At 56.3% G+C, this 21,611-nt stretch overlaps 1 protein-coding gene across 5 annotated transcripts; it reads left to right on the top strand.

Annotated features, from left to right (window-relative positions):
* The first annotated feature begins 4,840 nt into the window (after positions 1–4,840).
* Positions 4,841–20,288, top strand: ETV4 (ETS variant transcription factor 4). Of its 5 annotated transcripts, none has more exons than XM_056127384.1 (13): positions 4,841–5,026; positions 5,523–5,668; positions 5,862–5,955; positions 6,219–6,266; positions 13,216–13,269; positions 14,812–14,935; positions 15,407–15,568; positions 15,677–15,945; positions 18,226–18,300; positions 18,463–18,531; positions 18,689–18,861; positions 19,262–19,363; positions 19,620–20,288. In XM_056127384.1, the coding sequence occupies exons 2-13, from the start codon at positions 5,609–5,611 to the stop codon at positions 19,842–19,844; spliced, it is 1,455 nt and encodes a 484-aa protein (XP_055983359.1). In that variant the 5' UTR covers positions 4,841–5,026; positions 5,523–5,608; the 3' UTR covers positions 19,845–20,288. The 5 variants fall into 5 exon arrangements, with proteins under 5 accessions (XP_055983359.1, XP_055983355.1, XP_055983357.1 ...); XM_056127380.1 differs by having other exon boundaries at positions 4,845–5,026; positions 5,558–5,668; XM_056127381.1 differs by lacking the exon at positions 4,841–5,026 and adding an exon at positions 5,324–5,370.
* The last annotated feature ends 1,323 nt before the right edge of the window (positions 20,289–21,611 follow it).

The following is a 21,611-nucleotide window of genomic DNA, read 5'->3' as shown; positions in this document are numbered from 1 at the left end:
ATTCCTGAATGCAGAGCCAGGAGCAAACTTTGAGCGCAGCTCAGTGGGCCCTCAAACAAATATATATTTTAATACTTAAATGTTCCTCACTGGACTGTTCACTGATGCAATTAAAGTTATTGGGTTAAGGGCCAGAGTGATAGTACAGTGGGTAGGGCACTTGCTTTGCATGCAGCTGACCCAGGTTTGACCCTCAGCATTCCATATGGCCTCCTGAGTGCAGAGCCAGGAATTGTGTAAACACACAAAAAATAAAATGGCCGGCGGTCTCTCCGTGTACTCCAACAAGGAATAACCCCTGAGCATTGCCGGGTATGGCCCAAAAGCCAAAAAGAAAGGGAAAAAAAGCTATGAGGCCAAGCTCAAAGGGCTGGGCCCATGCCTGGCATTCGTGAGACCTCAAATTGGATTTCTGGCAAACTGTCAGGCCTGTATCATTGGAGGAACAAAATGAAAAAGCTACGGATCCTCCCCTCTGCAAAACGCACACAGGAGAGGCAGGGATGTGGCTCAAGTGGGAAAGCACGTGGGAGGCCCTGAGTTGAATCCTCTGCTCCACATTCCCCCAACCCAGCACCGCTGGATTCAGCCCTATGCATCCAGAGCACCACCCTGAGTCCACTTCCTAAGAAACGCGCAGGTGGGCTGGAGCGATAGCACAGCAGGTAGGGCATTTGCCTTGCACATGGCCGACACGGGTTCGATTCCCAGCATCCCATATGGTTCCCTGAGCACTGCCAGGAGTAATTCCTGAGTGCAGAGTCAGAAGTAACCTCTGAGCATCGCCAAGTGTTACCCAAACAGCAAAAAAAAAAAAAAAAAAGAAAAGAAAGGAAAAAGAATCGCTCAGGTGTCTTATCCACCACTATTGGCCTTTGATTCAGGGGTCAGGGGTTGGAGCTGCGCACCCTGGTCAGGTGGCCTAGAGCTGAGAACTCCTGCAGCAAAGGAAGCAAAACAGCAGTGCGACCTCAAGATGAGACAAAAGATCAGCAATACGCTTTTATTTGGGGGCGTCCTGACTCAATCACTCAGAGACCAGGGGCTTCTCCCCTCCTCCACAACAGCTCTGATCTGGGAGACACTAAGGATGTTCAGCCTCTTTATCCCAAGCCTCTGGCTTTCTAGTTATCTCTCAGTTCCAGCATTTTCTTTGTTTCTTTTTTCTTTCTTTCTTTCTTTCTTTTTTTTTGGCGGGGGGTGGGGGCTGTGGGGTGTGGAGGAAGGTTGGTGCTAGAGAGCCTCTTAGCAATGCTCGAGGGACCCAGTGGTGCCAGGGATCAAACCAGGACCTCCCACATGCAAAGCCTGAGCTTGGCCCTTTGAACTCGGGCCACAGCGCTTCAATTCCACTCTTAAAAGCCTCCAGAACTCTCAGCTCTGTAAGACAAAGGGGAAGTCAGACCTTGGAAGACATTTATGTCTACCCCTTAGTCAGGCTGAACAGGTCGCCCAGAGAGGATTCCCCGTGAGCCTGCCCAACCCACAGGACTGAATCGAGCTCCCAGCCATTCTCTGAAGTCTGAAGGGAGAGAGGGACCCAGGTCCATCTAGTCTGAGCAGGAACCCTAGGATTCAGGCTCTCTGAACAAACCCCAGGCTGCCTTTGTAGAAACATTTGCATATCTGAATCCCACATTCAAATTTTATAAGTGGGACTCCTGGGAGGCGGGTCTGAGTTCAGCCTCCATCACAGGTGTACTGTGTGGGGGGGGGGGGGGTGTGTGTGTGTGTGTGTCTGAACTTGGGTTATGTATCTCCCGTACAAAGCTGTATCCAGGAAGCGACAGAGTGTCCTTAGCAGAGAGGGTATTAATGTACTTTCTGGTTCTGTCAGCCCCTCCATCCAGTCGGCTGTGTGTGCTGGCAGAATGTCATATTTGTTTGATTTTTGTTTTGTTCTGTTTTGGGACCATACCTGGCACTGCTCAGGGATTACTCAGAGCTTACTCCTGGCTCTGCACTCAGGGATCACTTCTGGAGGGCTTGGGAGGACCATTACAGAAAGCTGGGGAATCAAACTAGGGTCAATCATGTGCAAGGCAAGTACCCTACTCTCTGAAGTATCTCTCCAGCTCATGGAGTCATATATTTGTGAATCCCTGAGCGCCAAGCTGGGAGCGGCCCCAAGCATTGCTAAGTGTGGCCCCCAAACAAACAAAAAGATTTTTCTTCAAGTCATCTTGGGAAGTCCTCGATCTGCAAGGTGAGGCCTGCGGGGAGGAGGAAGGAGTCTGTTTACAATGCCTCAGTTTCCTCACTTGTAAAATGGGGGCATCTAGAGCACATATGCACAAGTTAAAGCATGTGGAGCCTTGAAGCAGCCCAGGCATGTTCGGGAGATGGTGGCCATGGTGACGTGATTTCCAGCCGAACCCCAGTTCCTGGATTCCTTCCTCGCCCGTAACTCCCTGACAGGCCCGGGTGGTCCCCAGGGGGAGGTCACAGCTCTGCTGGAGCGTGAATCAGAGACCCAGGAAGCCCCACAGCCTGTGCGCTGAGCCTGCAGAGAATCCTCAGCCTGAGTCTAGATAGGGAATGGGAGGGAGGACCCACTCTCCAGGGAACCAGAGGCCCTCCAGGGAAATGTTGGGATTCAAACATGGTGGGTCACCCCAAGAGAGGTCTCCCTGTGCCCGCTCACAGGGCAGGCTTGCAGAAACCTTCACTGTCACGGAGACAGCTTTCCCAGGAGAATCCTCTGTTCTCCTCTCTCTTTTCTCTTGGCTTCCTAGACAAAAGCTCCTCCCTAAACTGGTTCTATCCAGCCCAAAGCTGGGACCTGTTTGGGCTTGTCTCTCCTTCCTCAGGCAGGGTTCCTGCTAAGCTCCACGAGTTTGGTCTCTATTGTCTTTATTCTCTGAACAAGTTTTCCCTGCGACCCTCCTACTCTCTCATGAAGCAGGCTGCAGGGAGATCTTAAGGGCAAATGCATCTTCACCCTCCTATCCCCAACAGTTCTCCATACACTGACCTTGATGACTATGCTATGAGGCCAGAAATAAAAGATCCATCTCAGAGATACGGGCAATAATGCTGTGGGGTTTTTGTTTCTGGGGCCACACCTGGTGGTTCTCAGGCTTTAACCCTGGTTCTGGGCTCAGGATCACACCTAGTGAGCTCAGGAGACCCCCATGGGGTCCTGGGGATTGAACCTGAGTCAGTTACATGCAAAGCAAGCACCTTACCTGGTCTACTATCACTCCTGGCCCCGGTGTGGAGTTCTCAAGGAATGGAGTCAGAATATATACAAGCCTTCCTGGAGGAGAGGGACCACGGACAAGAATCTTAAAACATAACTTGCCAGAGGGGTTGGAGTGACAGTACAGAGGGAAGGGCATTTGCTCTGCACAAGGCCAACCTGGGGCTGATCCCTGGCATCCCATATTTCTGAGTGCAGAGCCAGGCGTAACCTCTAAGTATCTCTGGGTGTGGCTAAAAACCCCAAAATAAATAAATAAATAAAAGAAGAAGAATTCACCAGAGCCAGAGTGATAGGTGTGGCTTGAAAACAGAAACCACAACAAAAATGGGGACTGGAGAGACAATACAGTGGGTTAGGCACTTGCCTTACATGTGGCCAATCAGGGTTTGATCCTAGGTAACTCCATATGCCCCATGCCCCCAACCTTGCCAGGAGTGAGCCCAGAGCCCAGAGCCAAGAGTAAGCTCTGATCACAGCCAGGTATGACCAAAAAACAAATAAAAGAATAAAGTGACCTCATGTCCTTTGTGCCCCTGTGGCTGCAACCTAAACTGCCATCAAGTGTCCAGTGAGGTTATGACTGCCTGCGAGCACCCAGCATTGGGCCTATGCCATGGCCCAGTAAAGGTCTGTGGACTGTAGTGATGGATGAATGAGGGAAGGAAGATGTGACGAGCTCTTTGGCTAAACCGGGAAGCAGTCCTGCTCCTAGGCCATCAGATCCTTTGAGGCCTCTAAAATCCCTAGTGCCCTACATTTGCTCTCAGGTATGAGGAAAGGCGGCTGAGAAGGAATGGCACTTACTTTCAGGAGTCTAGCTGAGCCCTCTGCTTGCCGCTGCAATCAGCAGAAAGTGGGTCACGGAGCAGCTGTGCAGAGCTGAGCCCCTTGAGGAAGGGCCTGGATTCCATGTTAACTCACACTTTTGGAGGGTGCCTACTGTACATCAGCTGTGGTCACATAGCCGTAGTTCATTTGATTGTCTCTGCGAAAGGCTCTGCTGTCTGAGAACAAACGCGGTGGGGATCAGGTCTAGTCACCGCGCTCTCTGGGTTTTCATTTTCCATCTCAGTACAAAGGAAACAATAGAACCACTTCGCTACGTCTGGGAAAGAAGAGTACATGAAAGCAGAGCACTTCATAACTGCTGGTTGATATTGTTCCTCTGGGCACAGAACTGCTCGCTTCCACACCCCCACCCCCACCCCGCCCGGGCGCACACGCAGGCATGACCACACTCCCACGTACACGCAGATGCACAGAGACTTGTGCAAAGTCAATAGGAGAAACTCAGAACCAGGCCACCGACCGGCTGCACCGGGAAGCCGTCGAATCCTCAGCTTCCCTCCTTTTCACTCAGCACTCTTTATGAATGAACTCCGGCCGCGCGGAGGTGATTTTTTTTTTTTTTTATGAATGGGAGCTCAGGCCGTGAATGAAGCCCGGAGCCAGCCCCTGCGTTCTGATTGGCTCCCGCGGCTGGGAAACTCCGCCCCTCACTAGGTCGGGCGAGCGTCCCGATTGGCTGGCGTGCCCGGCCCTGGGGTTTCATTCACAAAAGTCAATGAAACAAAGGGAACGGGGTGGTGGTGAGGGGGGTGCGGGAGGGGGGGTAAGAGAGCCGAGGCCGAGGCGAAGGAAATGCACCAATCAGCAGCTCCCCGGGGCTCACAACTGTCGGCGGCGCCGGGAAAACAAGCCGGTGCGCGGGGTACCCCGGGCCGGGGCAACCTCGCTCCGGCCTAGCCCCGCGGCCCTCGGTGCCGGCCCCGGGGCATGCTCCGAGCCCCCGCGGCTCCAGCACTGACGCCCCGGCCTCAGGTGAGGCTGCGGGAAGGGAGGGACGGAGAATGTTTGTGATTCCCCCGCCTCGCTCCAGCACCCCCCCCCGCCCCCCACTCGCCGCCGCCTCCGCAGATTCCTAGGCCGGGGTGGGGGTGGGGGTAAGAGGCGCGATGATTTAGGGCTGGAGGGGGCGCGGGAGCTGTGGGCGTGCGAATGGTGCGCGCCTCGGCCTCAGCGCTCGAGCTCACACACACATACACGCACACACAGACACACGCGCGCGCACACACATGCACACACGCACACACACATGTCTTATGTAACTGAGCTCGGGCAGAGCGGAGCTGCAGAAAGCGACCGAAGCCGGCTCCCAGGAGCAGGTGGGACGGTCTCCCTCCTTTGGCGGGAGGGGAGCGGTGGCGGCCCCCAGCTCGGGGCCGGAGTGAGTCGGAGAAGTTTTGCCGTCGGGCGCCGAGCCCCGACCCCGCTCCCGCCGCGCAGCCCTGACCCGCCCCCACCGCCGCTTTCCCAGGACTGTGCGCGGACGCGGACCCCTCCCCCCGCCAGGTCTCTGCCCCCGCGCGGGGCCCGCGCCGCGCGGCCGGAGGGAGCGGCCGGATGGATCGGAGGATGAAAGGCGGATACTTGGACCAGCAAGTGCCCTACACCTTCAGCAGCGTGAGCGCCGCGCCGGCCTCCACGCCCGCCCCCGCCCCACACCCCGCCCCCGCCTGCCGGCGAACCCTGCCCCGCCAGACCTGCCTGCGGGGGCCCCAGTCTCCCCGGCCCCCGAATCACCCCGGGACCCCGGCCCCGCCCCCATACCAGGTGGCCCAGGGTGACCTGGGGGCATTCCTCCCCCTCTCCGCAGAAATCGCCCGGAAATGGAATCTTGCGCGAAGCTCTGATGGTCCCGCAGGGGAAGCTCATGGACCCGGGCTCCCTGCCGCCCCCCGACTCCGAAGGTAAAGAACTGGAAGGACTAACTGACTCCCCCTGTCACACACGCACATGCACGCGCGCGCGTACACACACACACACACACACACACACACACACACACACACACACTTGGAGCTCTGCGCACTTTCCCCCTAAACATTCGCCCACTTAATTCTCTGCCTCTACCCCCGACGGGGGCGGCGGTCCCCCCACCCGGCAGCTACGGTTCCCTTTCTCCCAACATCACCCCGCCTCACCTTCTCCAATTCCATTATTCACCCCTCAGATCTCTTCCAGGATCTCAGCCACTTTCAGGAGACGTGGCTGGCTGAAGGTGAGTAGTTTTGTGACCTTTTTACTGGGGTGGGAGGTGCGCCCCATCGCTGATCCAACCTGGCCCTCCTGCTGTCCTTGCACCCCCTTCATCCCCGAGCTCGCCAAGCCCCCCACTCCCCAAGTCCGCTGCCTCCTGCGCTCCCCAGGGCCCAGTGTGGACACTTATATTGATATTTATTTTCCCTGCCCTGAGCCAGGCTTGTGTAACTAGGCCTGGGGATGAATCAGACCATTGTGTGGGGTATTTGCTTATTTGAATGGAACTTGGCCCCAGGCCCGTTTTCCTGGTTGAAATTTTCATTTGCAAAGTTTGTTTGCTGCAGCTACCCCGCCAAGGTGTGTTTTGGGGTGGGGGTGGAGCGACCAGAGGGTGAAACGCGATTCCTTACCTATTTTCGGGAGTTGCCAAAATATTTATTTTTACTTTACCCTCTTGGTTTCTCTTCTTTCCAAACCTCAGTGCCAAACAATTTAGCATCTGAGCCAAAAGATCAACAAAAGTTTATTCTTTTTTTTTTTTGCAGCACTTTGAAAAGAGGGAACAGCCCCTCAAACTTCTCCCCCTAAACCCCCCCCCACCTTGATTATAATTCTGATGACCACAGATTCTCCCTTCTCCATTCCTTCTGAATACCTCCAACCCCGGCAAAATTCTCCTTTGTATGCTGGGGAATTTGCTGTGAGCTGACTAGGGAGGTGTATTCTGGGGGTGCCCCAATTGAATTCATGGGTGTGTTTTGGTGGGGCCTGAGAGTGTCACTGGTGGGACTGCAGATTGGAGACAGATAGGGTTGGACAGCCTTGGAGAGGGTAGGGTTAACGGCCCCATCTTAGAGTCTCTTTAGTTTAACTCTTAAAACCGAGGCAGCTGAACATATCCTATCACTAAGGGTATTTTTTCTCTTCCTTCCGATTACCCCATTCCTCTACTTTAGGGTATTTTTGGTGATTTTTTTTAAAATACTCAAACCCAGTCCTCTGGAACCTTCTATAAAAGCTTTGGGGTAAAAGGAAAGGACCCCTGATTAGGTCTTCAGAGCGATCCTAGATCTGTCTTGACCACAAAATAGATGCATTAGCACAGTGACTCGAATAGAGCAAAGACATTTTGCGGACTTTGTGGCTGAGTGACCACTCTGGGTGCTGGGGGAGATTCTGGGGATATGATACACATCTGTCCTGCCTCTGCAAACCCTTCACGGCCAGCTCCAGGCGCGGTCCAGGCGAGCTTTGCCTGGCGCGCCCATCCTCCTCCCGAGGTTCCGGCCGCTCCGGGCTGAAGATCACAGAGGTGTCAGTTTCCAGGGGCTCAGAGACTTCCTTTCCCCACGCCAGCTCTCTGGCCGGTCCTCTGGGCTCCTTCTGTCCGCAGAGGGTCCCTGAGTTTCTGCAGTGGGCAGCTCCTGGGGCTGTGATTGGGGGTAGGCTCGGCGCCGAGGGCGTTTTTCAGCAGCAGTGGGTCCATTTGGGGGTGTGGGGGGTTGGCAGGGGAAAGGCGGTGGGGGTGGGGGTTGGGGGGGTTGCTTTGCTCAACCTTGGCTGCCCCACCCCCTTGGTGGTGGGGTCTCCAGAGAGTCCGTGTCTCTGTGTCAGTGTGTGAGTGAGGCGTGTTGGTGTCTTATTGCTGCCCTGGGAGTCCCTGGACATTTAAATCCAGTGGGTGGGGAGGTGGGGTGGGGGTGGGGGTGCTCTGGGATCTCCTTGGTTCCCTGTCCTTCCTTCTGAGGGAGCAGCTCAGGTTCCCGGCTGCCAGTGGATGGCCAGGCCTGAGGGGGGATGCTGAGGCCGCCTGCTCTTTCCCACTCTCTCTGCGGAGACAGATGCAGCTGCCGGGGCCCTGTGCCCCTGCACCACCCCACCAGCACCCCAGTCTCCTCTCCTGCCTCTTCCCACCAGGTCAGTGACCCCTGCTACCCAGGGGGAGCTTTGGGGGGCTAGGGGGGTTAGTGGCGGAGGGGGAAGGAATCCGCTTCTTTGGACTCTTGCCAGAGGTGGGGCACATCAGGAAGAATGGGGGGGCTGGTATCTTCCTAAAGGCCCAGATTGCAGAGAAGCGGAGGGGGGGGTCAGTGGTGTTGGGGGGGTGGAGCTGTGAAAACTGGGGGGGATGCCCAGGTTGAATCTGAGTGGATGCGGTTGTGGGTCCAGAGTCCGGAGTCCAGGCATCTTTGGGGTGAGTGTGAGTGGACTCTGTAGAAGGGGGATCAGGGTTTTTATAAACATTGGGGAGGGATGAAGTAAGGCTCAAAGGGTGTGTCAGATTTGGGAGTGTCTGGGTTCTGCCGAATTGCTGGAGAAAGACTCAGCATGTTGAACCCAGGCGGTGTCTAGTTATGGTCAAAGATGCGCTGCTTCCAGCCAGGGGGCTTTCTTAATTTATTGGGGGCTCTCAGGAGCTCCAAGGACAATGGTGTGGTGACTTTGGCAGAAAGGAACAGTGGCTTCATGTGTTCCTAGGACCTGAGGGGTGTCTCCAGATGCCCCTATCCCCATAGGTAGTTTTCCAGGGTATTTGAACCAAGGCGTCTCTTGCTTTTGTGTGTAAAATTGTTGGGGAGAACGATCCCTAAAGGAATATGATGTTTCTAGGGAGAATGTGACCCCTCGCTTTGTGGGCCACTCAGGGTGGCTCTGTGGCCCCCTTTCTGTCGCATTGCTGCTCCTAAATGTTCCTTGGGCTCTCCAGCCCCTTTGCGCTTTTTTTTTTTCTCTCCCCCAATCACCCTGCCCCATGTTTGTCAGTCCAAAAAGAGACCCTGGGTGTGTGGGGGTGTATGTAAAAATGGTGCATTTTTCTTGGGGGCTGCCCTGAAGTCAAAGGGTTTGGGGGTGTGGGTCTGGTATAGGATCTCATGGGAGGTTTGTCTTTGGGGGAGAAATGGAGTTCATCCCCTTCCCCCATTCTTTCTAGTCACAATGCCTCCTTCTCCATCTCTCTACCTCCTCCCCTTCCAGAAAGCTCTTGGGGACAAATGTCCCCTCCACGGAGACAGAACTGGTTCCTTCCAGCACAGAGGCAGTTAGGAGGGGGCAGGATAAGGGTGAGAGGCAGGCCAGTGCTGACAATGGAACACAGGGGAATGCCCCCCCAAACCCAGATTCCCCTTCATCCTTAAAGTGGGAGTGTGAAGGGGCAGACTTAATGCTGAGAGGTGTCTGAACCAGAGTGCCGCTGTTGGATCCTCTGGGATGTCCCGCAGCCCAGCTTGGGAGGGCCCTAGACCCCTCTTGGAGGAATCATCTTTAAAATTCTCTCTGGGCATGATGCTGGCCTGGCTCTGCTCCCAGGCTCCCCACCCAGGCAGATAAGCTCCACCTTCATGCCAGGATGGAGTCAGGGGACACAGGCTGGCGGCCACAACACCGCCTCTTTCACAAAGAGTATGGCATGCACGCAAGACCAAACATGGTGTGAGAAGTTCTCCCGCTCTCCAGGAACGCTGGCTTGGGCTGCTGCAGTGCCTATTTCTAGCCTTGTTGATAGTCTCAGAGCCCTGAGGCCCGGGCCTGCCCCTCTGGGTAGTGGGAAGCGGCTCTATTTGGGAGGGGCCAGGCAGGTGGGGCTTAGGCACTCCCAGATGGCTCAGGGCTCTGGGGAGTGGGGTGGTCTGCAGGCTGTGGGTGGTCTCCTCTGCCAGGGGGGGCTGTGGTCACCTTTAGGCCTGAGGTGGGAGGAAAGCTCGCCGACCCTCTAGAGCTCGCGGGCATCATGTGACCCGCCCTCTGACGCCAGTAAGAGGTGCCCCCAGCCCATTACCTCAGTGGAAACTGGCAGCTAATGAAGCCCCAGAGGGGCCCAGAGTGCGTCAGCCTCCCCCAAGTTCTGCACCCTCCCTGCCCTCGGGACCACCCGCCTCCCCCTTGTCTCGGTAGCAGGGAGGGGAGACTTACTCATCCTCCTCCATCCCCCCATCCTGCCACTGTTGGTGGGACCTGTGGGCTCAGCAGGAGGAGCTTGGGGCGCCGAGCATGATGGCCTCCATTAATCCCGTTTCCCATGCCCGCTTTGCTGGGGGCTGAAACCCGTGGAGTGGGTGTGTGAGGGGTGAGACTTTGCAGGGGAGGATACTGTTGCTGTGGCCAGTGGCAGGGACCACACCTAGTGGTGTCTAGGTGTGGGGGGGGCATGCAGCAGTGAGGATTGAACCCCCCACCTTGCACACGTAGCAACTGTACGCCAGTCTTGAACCCACACCCCCCTCCCCCGCCACAGCACCAGTCCCCACGAGGCCTCAGCAGCACCCCAACCTTGCTTGCTCTCCTGAAAAGAAGTGAGAAGTCTTTGTGTTTGCTAAGGAATTTTCTTTTCTGCTGATGATCACTTGAGAATTCTTTATTGTGTGTCTGTGTCTGTGTGTGCTGGGGCCACACCCAGCAGTTTTCAGGGGCTCCTCCAAGCAGCCCAAATGCTTGGGGGTTACCCCCGTTGTTGCTTAGGGTGGGGAGCAGGGGTGGGGCGGGGAGGTGGGGAAATACCTTGCAGACTCAGGATCATGTGCTCCATCCTTTGAGCTGTTTCCCAGGCTTCAAGAACTGCTTTCGATGAGTTTCTTTCTCATCAGTTGTTCAGTAAATACCCCTGGCAGCTAAATTCTTCAAGCTCCCCACCCCCACCCCCTAACCCCTTGCCTCTCCTGACAAGAAGTTGATAGTGTTTGAAGTGATCTGAAATGCGATTGGCACTTCTGATATTTAAAACAGTTGGGTGAGGGCTAGAGAGAAAGAGTACAGCAGGTTCGGCTCTTGCCTTCCATGTGGCAGACCCAGGTTCAATCCCCAATGTCCGGTCTGGTCCCCTGAGTTCAACCAGGAGTGGTCACTGGGCACAGAGTCGGGAGTACGCCCTGAGCACTGCTGGGTATGACCCCCAAACTAATAAAGAAAACAAGTTGGCGAATCAGCCCTCTTGGTCCTCACCTCTTCTGATGTGCTGGGGCTCGGCAGGGAGCGGGGGCTTGGGGGGAGTTGATAGAGGGTCAGCATCTCTCCTGTTCTTGCTCCCCGGCCCACTGTTGGATTGTGAGGGCTGACCTATGGAACAAAGACTGCTTTGAGGCAGACCAGTTCTGGGACAGAACGACAGAGCAAACCCCTGGCGTATGGGAACTTCAGGTCTGGGTGTAAACCAGGCAAACACGGATGTGTCAGCTCCACCCAGGCAGTCTGTGGGGGCAAAGGATGCTAGGGGATGTGACCAAGATTCCGTGCCAGAGTTCGGGCAGGCTCGGGAGTCTGGGAGCTAAGACTTCAGCAGCCAGAAAGAACAGGCAGTCCAAGGTGGCAGGGGATGGGGAAGGGGGGTGGAGGGAAACAGCTCTGCTCAGACCTGAGAACTCAGATGGAGACAGAACTCTGGAGATGGACGGGTTATGGGGCCAGCAGGGCCAGGCAGAGGGGCCATGAAGGCCGTTTGGGGCCCCTACTTGAAGCAAGAGAGAGAGATAGTGATGGGTGATCCCGGGCAGCTTTGTAGAGAACAATGGATGGTGGGAGGCGGGAGTGGGAGTGGGGAGTTCAGTTAAGAGGCCATGGCTGGGGTCCAAATAGGAAATGCTGGTGCCTTGGCCCAGGAGGGAAGGAGCTGGTGGACAAATCTGCATGCACATGAGCGTGTGTTGGGGTTGCTTGTTCAAGGTTAGGAGCGTGGATGGGACCTCCAGCCTCTACCACTCTGTCCCGTGTCCCGTTTCAACTCTCCATCAGCTTCTCCACTGTCTGCTTTTTTTTTCTTTCTTTCTTTCTTTCTTTTTTTTTTTTTTTTTTTTTTTTTTTGCTTTTTGAGTCATACCCGGCGATGCTTAGGCATTGGTTACTCCTGGCTCTGCACTCAGGAATCTATGGGTTTCTTTCTCATCAGTTGTTCAGTAAATGCCCCTGGCGGTGCTCAGGGGACCATATGGGATGCTGGGAATTGAACCCGGGTCAGCCGTATACAAGGCAAACACCCAACCTGCTGTGCTATTGCTCCAGCCTCTCCACTGTCTGCTTTGAGAGTCCAGTTTCCCTGGGTTCTGATCCTCTCCTGCCACTACCCAACCCCCAGTCTGGTCTGAGCCCCTCTATTCAAGTTCAGAATCTACCCTTCACTCTCCCTGATGCCATCTGGGTTCCTGAGAAGGGGAGGTGGAAGCCGTGGGGAAGGCCAGGAATAAACTAGAAATCAGTCTGGCGTTGTGGTTGGTGCAGAGGTCTGGTGCTGCCGCTGGAGTTTTTCTACCTGAGCCCCAAGCCCAGCTCAGCCTATGCTGGCCCCTGGGCTGCCCCTCAGATCCCCCCGGGTTTCTGTGCTCTGCACGTTGCCCATCCAAGGGATAAGGCCCTGAGCTAGCATGTCCCAGGCCGCCTCGCATCTCCTTTTGAGAGCATCCTGCGCCTGCTCCGACACTTATCTGGCTCAGTTTCACTTAGGGGTTTAAAGGCCAGAGAGAGGGCTCAGCCGAGCGGGCGTTTGCCTTGCCCAGGACCAACCTGGGTTCGATCCCAGCACCCCATACGGTCCTTCCAAGCAGTGTCAGGAGTGATCCCTGGGCAGAGAGTCAAGTAAGACCTGAGTACTGCCATGTGTGGCCCTAAAACCAAGCCAAACAAAAGTAAAGTAGAGATTCCTGAGTGCAGATACTGGCTCCACGGAGTCTTCGCCTCCCCCTGGGGCCTGGGCTCTGAGCACTGAGGGAAATCTGTAGAAGCCACTTTGGGTACCTCAGAAACATGGAGAGAATAGAAACAAAGTAGCTAGGAAAAGACCCTGGAATCTGCTTGGACAGGTTCTGAGACCTGCAGAGCCTCCCGTTCAGAGGGTTGCAGGGCCCAGGTGGTCTTGCCCTGGGCCTGAAAGGCTGGTTCTCCACCCCCACCCCTTCACCCCATGCTGAGCTCTAATAAAAGGTTTCTGCAGGGCTGCCACCCAAGGCTCCCATCCCCCACTCACCTCTGACCCCTCTCTGCAGCTCAGGTACCTGACAGTGATGAGCAGTTTGTTCCTGATTTCCATGCTGAGAATTGTGAGTAGGGGACTGGGGGTTGTGGGATGGGGAGGGCAAGGGGAGGGACCGGAAGTGCGTCACCTGTATTGAGCTAGCAGAACAGTGAGTGGGGTCAAGAGATGGGGGGGGCGCTCCCCTTGAACACCGCAGGATCAATCCCTGGCACCCCATATAGTTCCCTGCGCCCTCCAGGAGTGACCCCAGAGCACAGCAGCGTGGCCCCAAACCAACCGAACGACAATCAAAAGTAGAACAGCAAGTTCCTTCCTAAAGAAAAGGGGGAGTGCATATTTGCCTTGCACTCTGCCGACCCAGTTTCAATCCCTGGCATCCCATATAGTCCCCTTGAGTAGCAGGAGGAATCCCTGAGTTGGAGGGAAGGGGGAAGGAAAGGAAGGGGTGAATGCATGGCTCCTCATTTTGGGTTTTGGATACAAAGCCTCAGGCCATCACTGAGTGATGAAGGCCTTGGTTCCTGTGGGGACTTCCCATTCTAGCTGTGTGACTTCAGAACTCACGCTTTGCACTGTCTGATCCTTTGTTTCCTATTTTTGAAATAAGGGATTTGGACCAATTTCTCAAGGCCTAGGTCTAACATTCTGAGTTACTTTCATGCAATTTAGGAGACTAAGATGCACAGAGCCAATGCAGTCAGTGTCACCAGTTGGTGACTATGTCTGTAGGCATTTTTGATTGTCACAACTTGGGGTAAAAGGGAGCTGTCACACTCCATGGATAGAAGCCAGGGTATTCGCTAAACAGCCTACAACCACACACACAACACTCAGCCACACACAACACACACATACTCATACACTCATAGAGCCACATATGCTCATACACACTCATACATACTTACACACACACACACAGACACACACACGCCCTTTCTCTTTCATTAACAACCACATCTAGATCACATGCCACATGTCAGTAATTCTGCTACTGAGAAACTTTGCTTTACTGTCACTGTCCTCAGGAGTGTGCTCCAATGGGATGAAAAAGGACACAACTAATGAGAACAGCAGCTTATAGAACCGTGTGTGATTTTCTGCAAAAAGCAAAATATCAGGGCCTGAGCAATAGTACAGTGGGGCAGACTCTTTTGCCTTGCATGCAGTCGACCCGGGTTAGACAGTTTCTTTGGTAAATTGGGGACATCGATTTGACACCTACAACCGGTGTCACGACAGTAGTCCTACTGTTTTGAGAAGCGGCTGACCACATACGTCTGAAAACGAAAAATTGAAGGGCAGAGGCAGTCTGGGGTTCCCCACTGGTCCTTTAGAAGTGGAAGCAGCCTGTCCTGCCTCTTTTTTTTTTCTTTTTGGGTCGGTGATGCTCAGGGGTTACTCCTGGCTTTGCATTCAGGAATCACTCCTGGTGGTACTTAGGGGACCATGTAGGATGCTGGGAATTGAACCTGGGCCAGCCACATGCAAGGCAAATGCCCTACCCACTGTGCTATTGCTCCAGCCCTCTGTCCTGCCTGCCTCTTGAGGGACACCCTGGGACTTGACTTTGCTCTGCTCTCCCCTGCTCCCCCCCTACCCCCTGCAGTAGCCTTCCACAGCCCCACCACCAGGATCAAGAAGGAGCCCCGGAGTCCCCGCACAGAGCCAGCTGTTCCCTGCAGCAGGAAGCTGCCGCGGCCCTACCATGGCGAGCAGTGCCTTTATTCCAGGTGAGGACCTTGGGACCAGGAAGGCCTGGGGCCAGGAGTGGCACCCGGGGCTGGAACGTGCGCCTCTGACCATTCGTTGCCTTTGTGGTGAGATACAGCAGAGGTGTGCAAACTTGGAAGGGAACAAAGACTCAGAGTCTCCTCGGAAAGACTTAAGTGTCCTAGGGCCCGCGTGTGGCTCATGGAACAGTATCTGTCCCTCCTTGGCCAGGTACTGGGGGCCGGGTGCAGCTCCTTGGTAGAGCACAGCCCCCTCCACCCCCCCTCTACGGTTCCATTCCCTTTCTACCCTCCAAGAATGGGGACTTCTGAGAGTTCCTGGGCCTGAGTGTGGCCTCTGCAATTCCTTGCCCAGCTCCTCTCCCCCTTTCTTCTCCCTTAGTCCCCGTGACGTCACTTCCCCTGGGAGGAAGGGTTCAAAGATGTTCGTCCTGTTTCTCTGCCCTTCCCTTGCCTCCCCCTCAACTCCAGTGCCTATGACCCCCCTAGACAAATCACCATCAAGTCTCCTGCCCCTGGTGCCCCCGGACAGTCACCCCTGCAGCCTTTCACCCGGGCAGAACAACGGAATTTCCTGAGATCTTCTAGTGCCACCCAGCCCCATCCTGGCCATGGGTACCTCGGGGAGCACAGGTAAGGACCCAGCCCACAGGGGGTCCCGCCATCCCTGAGTATTCTTGGGAGTGGCAGGCACTGCGGTGAAAGGGCTTCATTTAATACTCTCTGCTCTGCCTTCTCCAGCTCCGTCTTCCAGCAACCCCTGGACATTGGCCACTCCTTTGCATCCTCTCAGGGAGGGGCCCGGGACCCCCTCCCAGGCCCCTACCAACACCAGCTGTCGGAGCCCTGCCCGCCCTACCCGCAGCAGAGCTTCAAGCAGGAATATCTTGACCCCCTATATGAGCAGGCGGGCCAGCCCCCCGTGGGCCAGGGAGGGGCCAGTGGGCACAGGTACCCAGGGGTGGGGGTGGTGATCAAACAGGAACAGACGGACTTCGCCTACGACTCAGGTGAGACATCTTGCTTCTGAGGTTGGGGGGAGGAGTTGGGGGGAGGCATTGCAGGGTTGGGTGGCATGGGATGGGGTGAACCCACATAGTTTTTGGTATGTTACCATCCAGATTCAAAAGAATAGTCATTTACTTTGTGGGGGGAGGGGGGCAGGGTTCGTGCACCCGGCAGTGCTCAGGGATCACTGTTGGTGATGTTGAGGGACGCCCAGTGGAGTACTAGGGATCAAACCTGGGTCGGCTGCATGTAAGGCATACGCTTCCTACCCACGGGACTGTCTCTCAGGTCCTGGAATGGACATTTTCTTTATGCCTGTGTGTGTTTGTGTCTGTGTGTGTGGAAGGGGGAGGATTATGGGGGACGTTGTCACACCCAGGGGTACTCCTAGGCTACTCCCAGCCCTATGCTCGGGAATTGCTCCCAGCAGTAATACCAGAAATTGAACCTGAGTTGTCCATGTGAGAAGCATGCACTCGGCAAATCCAGTTCTCTTTTCTTGTTCGTTTTTTGGTACTTTTTGGGGTACCAAAAAATAGCTCGGGGTGCTACTCCAGCCCAGTGCTCATGGGACCAGGCAGTACTAGGGACTAAACCCAGGAATTCCTGCTTGGGCCCTGCCCCAGAGTCATCTTTCTAAACCAAATTTCCAAAATCTCTACCCCCTGTTCCTCTTCTCCCCCTCCACCCCCCCGCCCCCCTTGCTGAGGGTTGAATCTAATCCAGGTCTCATGCAAGCAAGACATACTTCACCGTTGATCCATGTCCTTGGATGTTTGGAATTATTTTTAATGTTTATTTGGGGGATGGGGCCCACCGGCTAGTGCTCAGGGATCCTTGTGGTGGTGTTCAGGGAACCAGGAATGTCGTTCTGGAGATCGAACTCTAGGTTGGTCACATGCAAGGCGAGTGCCTTAACACCCAATATTGTCCTTCCCCCCCCCCCTCATTTGGGGTCTTAATGACCTCCAAAGTACAGTCCCTCGTATAGAGGGTGAGAGATGGCTCCAACATCTCTGAGCCCTGGCTCACAAGCTTAAATCCAAAGAGATTTGGTGGAAGAGAAGCAGCAGCTCAAAGCTAGCCACACCCCGGTGCCTAGTAGAATGGTGCCTAGTAGAATGCGGCGCTTCTAGGCGTTTTCCACATCCTGCTTGAGTCCCCAGTTAGACTACCCACTGTCCTGGCCAGGAGTGTGTCCTGGACTGCTTGTCCATTTTTTTTTTTTTTGCGGGGGGGGGGGGAATGCTATAGCCTCAGACACAGGAAACATTGGTAGCATGGCTTCCTCCGGGCCCCAGGAGGGATGCCTCTCTATTCTCGCTCCCGGCCCTCGGGGAGTGCGCGCTCTCGGCCCTAAATGGGTCCACATCCCAGCCTGCAGCCCCGAGGGAGACGCGTCCTTCCACCGCGGCTTCTGCTACTCGGTTACTCTGTTACGGGCGGCGGATCCGAGTTTCTCCGCAAACTTGCATTAGAGCGATCAATTCGCCACGGGCGAGAGCAGCTTCTGAGTTTCTCTTTTCCCGGGGCCTCGTCTGCGTCGGTGGGTGAGCGGCGAGGCTGCGGGGCCGGGAGGGCTGTGCGCCGACCTTCAGCGGCCGCGGCCCCGAGGCCCGGCATCGGGTTACGTGCCCTTGAACTCCCGCCCCCTCCCTCGGCTTCCTGTGAATGGAGTCAGGAATTCCATTCACAAAATGGAGGCTTGAATGGGCCCGGCCTCCGCCCACTCCCGGAGGTGTCGGGTTTCAGCGCCGCCGCCTCGCTAGGTGGGAGCCGTGCGCGGCCGCCCGCTCGGGCCGGGCTGGGAAGCCGAGGGCTGGGGTGCAATATGCTCTGCTAGCGAGCCCAAGCCGCGAGTACCGCCGCCCCAGAGCATGGTCTGTCGGTCTGTCTGTTCCTCTGTCCGCCCATCCCTGCTGGGAACCTGACCTACCCACCGGACCTTCGTCCAATTCCAAGGGAGTCATACGTGGACACTGAACCCTTTGCCCGGAGGTTCCTCCTACCCCTCCCTCCTTGCCCCCAAGACTCGCAGGAAGCAGCTGCTCCCTGGAATCTTGGCCCCGGGAGGCAGCTTGGCCCAGCCCTCAGCTGCTGCCGCCCATGCCCTCGGGCCTAGCCCTCGAGCTGAGGGGCTCAGGCCTGGCACTCCCACTGCCTGGGTGGCAGGCGGGCAGCTGGGCAGCCAGCTGGAAGCCCGGCTAGCAGGGAGATCTTGGATGTGTGTGGGGCTCCCGCCCTCACTACCACCACCTCCCATTGTCTTTTCTTTCCCGCAGATGTCCCGGGGTGCACCTCCATGTACCTCCACAGCGAGGGTTTCTCAGGGCCCCCCCTTGGGGACGGCAGCGTGGGTAAGACACTCCTATTGGTCCTGTTCCCCACTCCCCCCCCCTTCCAGCTGGAGGAGAGTCCTGCATGGGGGATGGGGGGCTCCTTGATCAGGAGTCTCCCAGAATCCTAATAGCAAACCCACAGATCTGAGTGACCCCCCCTCCACCCCACTTCTCCTTAAGGTTACAGCTATGAGAAACCGCTGCGACCATTCCCAGATGATGTGTGTGTCGTCCCTGAGAAATTTGAAGGTCAGAGGAATTCCTGAGAGGGGGTCTTAGCCTTTCTTCTGCTGGTGTATCCCTAGGAATCACACTTGGCATAACCTGGCAAAGGGCCTGCAGACACCTGGGAGAGGGAAGAGGCTGGTTGGCCCAGACCCCTCAACTCCTACTTTGCTCTTCCCAGGAGACATCAAGCAGGAAGGGGTTGGAGCGTTTCGAGATGGGCCACCCTACCAGCGCCGGGGCGCACTGCAGCTCTGGCAGTTCCTGGTGGCCCTGCTGGATGACCCCACCAATGCCCATTTCATTGCCTGGACTGGCCGGGGGATGGAGTTCAAACTAATCGAGCCTGAGGAGGTGAGCCTCTCAGATGTCCCCCCACCTTCCCCTGAAAATCTTCTGGGGTCCGCAGATGGGAACTGAGAAGTGGGAGCAGCACAGGCTTTACCGGACCCGAGTTCCAGTTAGGGGCTGGATCGCAGGGATCACTGCCCATGCTGGCCAAGAAATCTCCAGTGTTCTTTTGGGGAGTGGGGTGGTGGTGGTGTTGGACCACACTCAGCGGTTTCCAGGATTGCTCCTGGCCCCGTGCTCAGGAGACCATATGCAGTTCTGGGGATCCCACTTGGGTCATCAGCAGGCCAGGCAAGCACCTTAACTCCTATCTCTGGCCCCTCAAATGTTCTTTCTGGTTTGGCTTCCATATGCCCTCTGCTGAGCTCAACTTGCCGTCCCCACTTCCTTTTCCTGTGCCCAGGTCGCCCGGCTCTGGGGCATCCAGAAGAACCGGCCAGCCATGAATTACGACAAGCTGAGTCGCTCGCTCCGATACTACTATGAGAAAGGCATCATGCAGAAGGTCAGGCAAAGGATTGGGGACACGAGGGTGGGGCAGGAAAGCACTTCTCAGCAGGCCTGTGGCTCGCCTAAGGTTTCCCAGCTCCCCAAGAATACCAAGCTGAGACTGGAAGTTTCCAGAATCTGGAGAGATTGGGATGAGACCAGAAACCAGAGCGAGCCGGCTTCTTAGCGAAACCAGCAGGGCATACACCTGGGGGGGCTGCCCCTCACCCCTCCCTGGGCGGAGCCTGGGTGATGAGTCCCTTTCTCCACAGGTGGCTGGCGAACGCTACGTATACAAGTTCGTGTGTGAGCCCGAGGCCCTCTTCTCGCTGGCCTTCCCGGACAATCAGCGGCCAGCGCTCAAGGCTGAGTTTGACCGGCCGGTCAGTGAGGAGGACACAGTCCCTTTGTCCCACTTGGACGAGAACCCCGCGTACCTCCCAGAGCTGGCTGGTCCGGCCCAGCCCTTTGGCCCCAAGGGCAGCTACTCCTACTAGCCCTGAGCTAGTAGGGGGCACTGCCCAGTGTACATAGAGCTGTATCTGGCACTGGGAACCCCACACACTGCTGCCCAGAGGTCTTGGGGGCACATCCTATCGCCCACCCTGGCCTATCTCTGAGCTGCTCCCTGGTTACTGGGAACGAAAAGTAGGGACTCTGCCGGGGCAAAGATTGGGTGGGGGGCCCTCAGGCAATTCTGGGGACAGGCCTCTGGTTCCCTCTTAGGTCCTGCTTGGAGGCCCAGACCCCGCTCCCACACCAGAGAACAATTAAAGCGTTCCCACTTAATCCTGGCGGGGATGTGCCCCAGATCTCCCACTATAGGGAGATAAGCCTGGCCCCTGTCTTCTGCTCCCAGCTGTGGCCCTGGACGGTTCTGCCCGTCGATCCTTGGTGCTCTTGTGTTCCCAGAAGCAGGAGGCTGGAGTCGGGACTGTGGGATGTGCAGAGGGTGCTGGGGGGGCAGCAGGGCGGTAGGGCTCCTGCACTTGCCCCCGTGTCTCTCTGCTGTGCCCGGGCCTGGGAATCCACGTCCCCTTCTCCGTGTCTGCCAGGCCCCAATAAAGGTTCCTGCTTCCTTTCGGTTGTGTGTCCTCTTTGCTGCCAGGGGAATGGGCATGCATGTTTTGGAATATGCTCTGGGGAATCCACCCTATTCTCCCCCTCTAGGGGTGGCCTGTGAGTGTCCAGCCCTGCCCGGGAGGCTGGAATGTCTCTGGCCCTGGGCCTGGCAGCCTCCATCCTGGGTGGGGAGGGCTCGGCCCTGAGCTTTGAGGCTTTCCACGGGCTTCCTCAAGGCAGGACCTTGGAGTGGGTTCCCATGACCCCACTATCCATATGTACCCCGTATGTCCCCGTTCAGCCCTGGCTCCACCCAGGTTGCTGGGCAGGAGGGTGCTGGGAGAAGCTGGCGCCGGCCCCAGGTTCCGGCCAGTGGGGGGAACATATTGCTCCCGTCAGGCCAGTAGGGGCCAGTCCCCACTCTGCCCAAATGTGGAGGGGAGCAAAGCCCCAGGGCCACATTTTCTGAGGGGGTGGGGAAGTAGTGTCAGCAAGAGCGGTGACGGCGCAGATGAGGGGGCTGGAGAGGATAGTGGCTAAGGCGCTTGCTTTGCCCACGGCCAAACTAGATTTGGCTTCCTGATCAGTGCCAGGAGGAAGTCCAGAGCATCACTAGGTGTGGCCCAAGACAAAACGAATAAGCACATCCATTTTCCTCCAGAAACTTAAAATATGCTGTGCTGGCTTTCTGCACACCAGGAGACGGGACAGAAAAAAATGTTAAATGCCGGTTTGGAAAACTAGATAGACTTTAATTAATTCCACATTCCAATCAGGCTGTCATGGAGAGGAGGAGTAAGTAAAACCCCAAACCCTAGGGGCATGGGGCAGAGATCATGTAGCGGACAGGGCACTTGCCTTGTACACGGCTCGCCTGGATTTAATCCCCACCATCCCAAATGCTTCCCTGAGCACTGCAAGGGTGATCCCCGAGCACCGCTGGGCCTGGCACCCAAACCCAAACAAAGAAGGAACTTTGAGGCTGAGCTCTTCGCCCCCTACGGTGCCCAAACAAGCTCTCACTGCTTTGCTGCTCGCCTGCTGCCACTCGCAGGGCACCTGGGAGCTCCACCCACCCCGGGGACAGCTCGGAACAAAGCAGTCGTGGACTGTGTGAAGGTCCATCTGGATGCAGGGTCCTGCCCGGGCATAACTGACAGCTGCCCGCCCTGTGTACCAGCAAGCACCAGGGCAGCAGCAGG

Source organism: Sorex fumeus, unplaced genomic scaffold (genome assembly GCF_029834395.1).
Source record: "Sorex fumeus unplaced genomic scaffold, SorFum_2.1 ptg000063l, whole genome shotgun sequence".
NCBI lineage: Eukaryota > Metazoa > Chordata > Mammalia > Eulipotyphla > Soricidae > Sorex > Sorex fumeus.
Note: the sequence above shows the minus strand (reverse complement) of the source record. Positions and strands in the feature narration are given on the sequence as shown.

What these genes read in the sequence shown, in the direction of transcription:
- ETV4 (XM_056127380.1), top strand. Translation starts at nt 4,982, where the DNA reads ATGCTCCGAGCCCCCGCGGCTCCAGCACTGACGCCCCGGCCTCAG. An exon ending in CGTCCCTGAGAAATTTGAAG is followed by an intron (nt 18,532 to 18,688) that starts GTCAGAGGAATT and finishes TGCTCTTCCCAG; the next exon opens with GAGACATCAAGCAGGAAGGG. An exon ending in AACTAATCGAGCCTGAGGAG is followed by an intron (nt 18,862 to 19,261) that starts GTGAGCCTCTCA and finishes TCCTGTGCCCAG; the next exon opens with GTCGCCCGGCTCTGGGGCAT.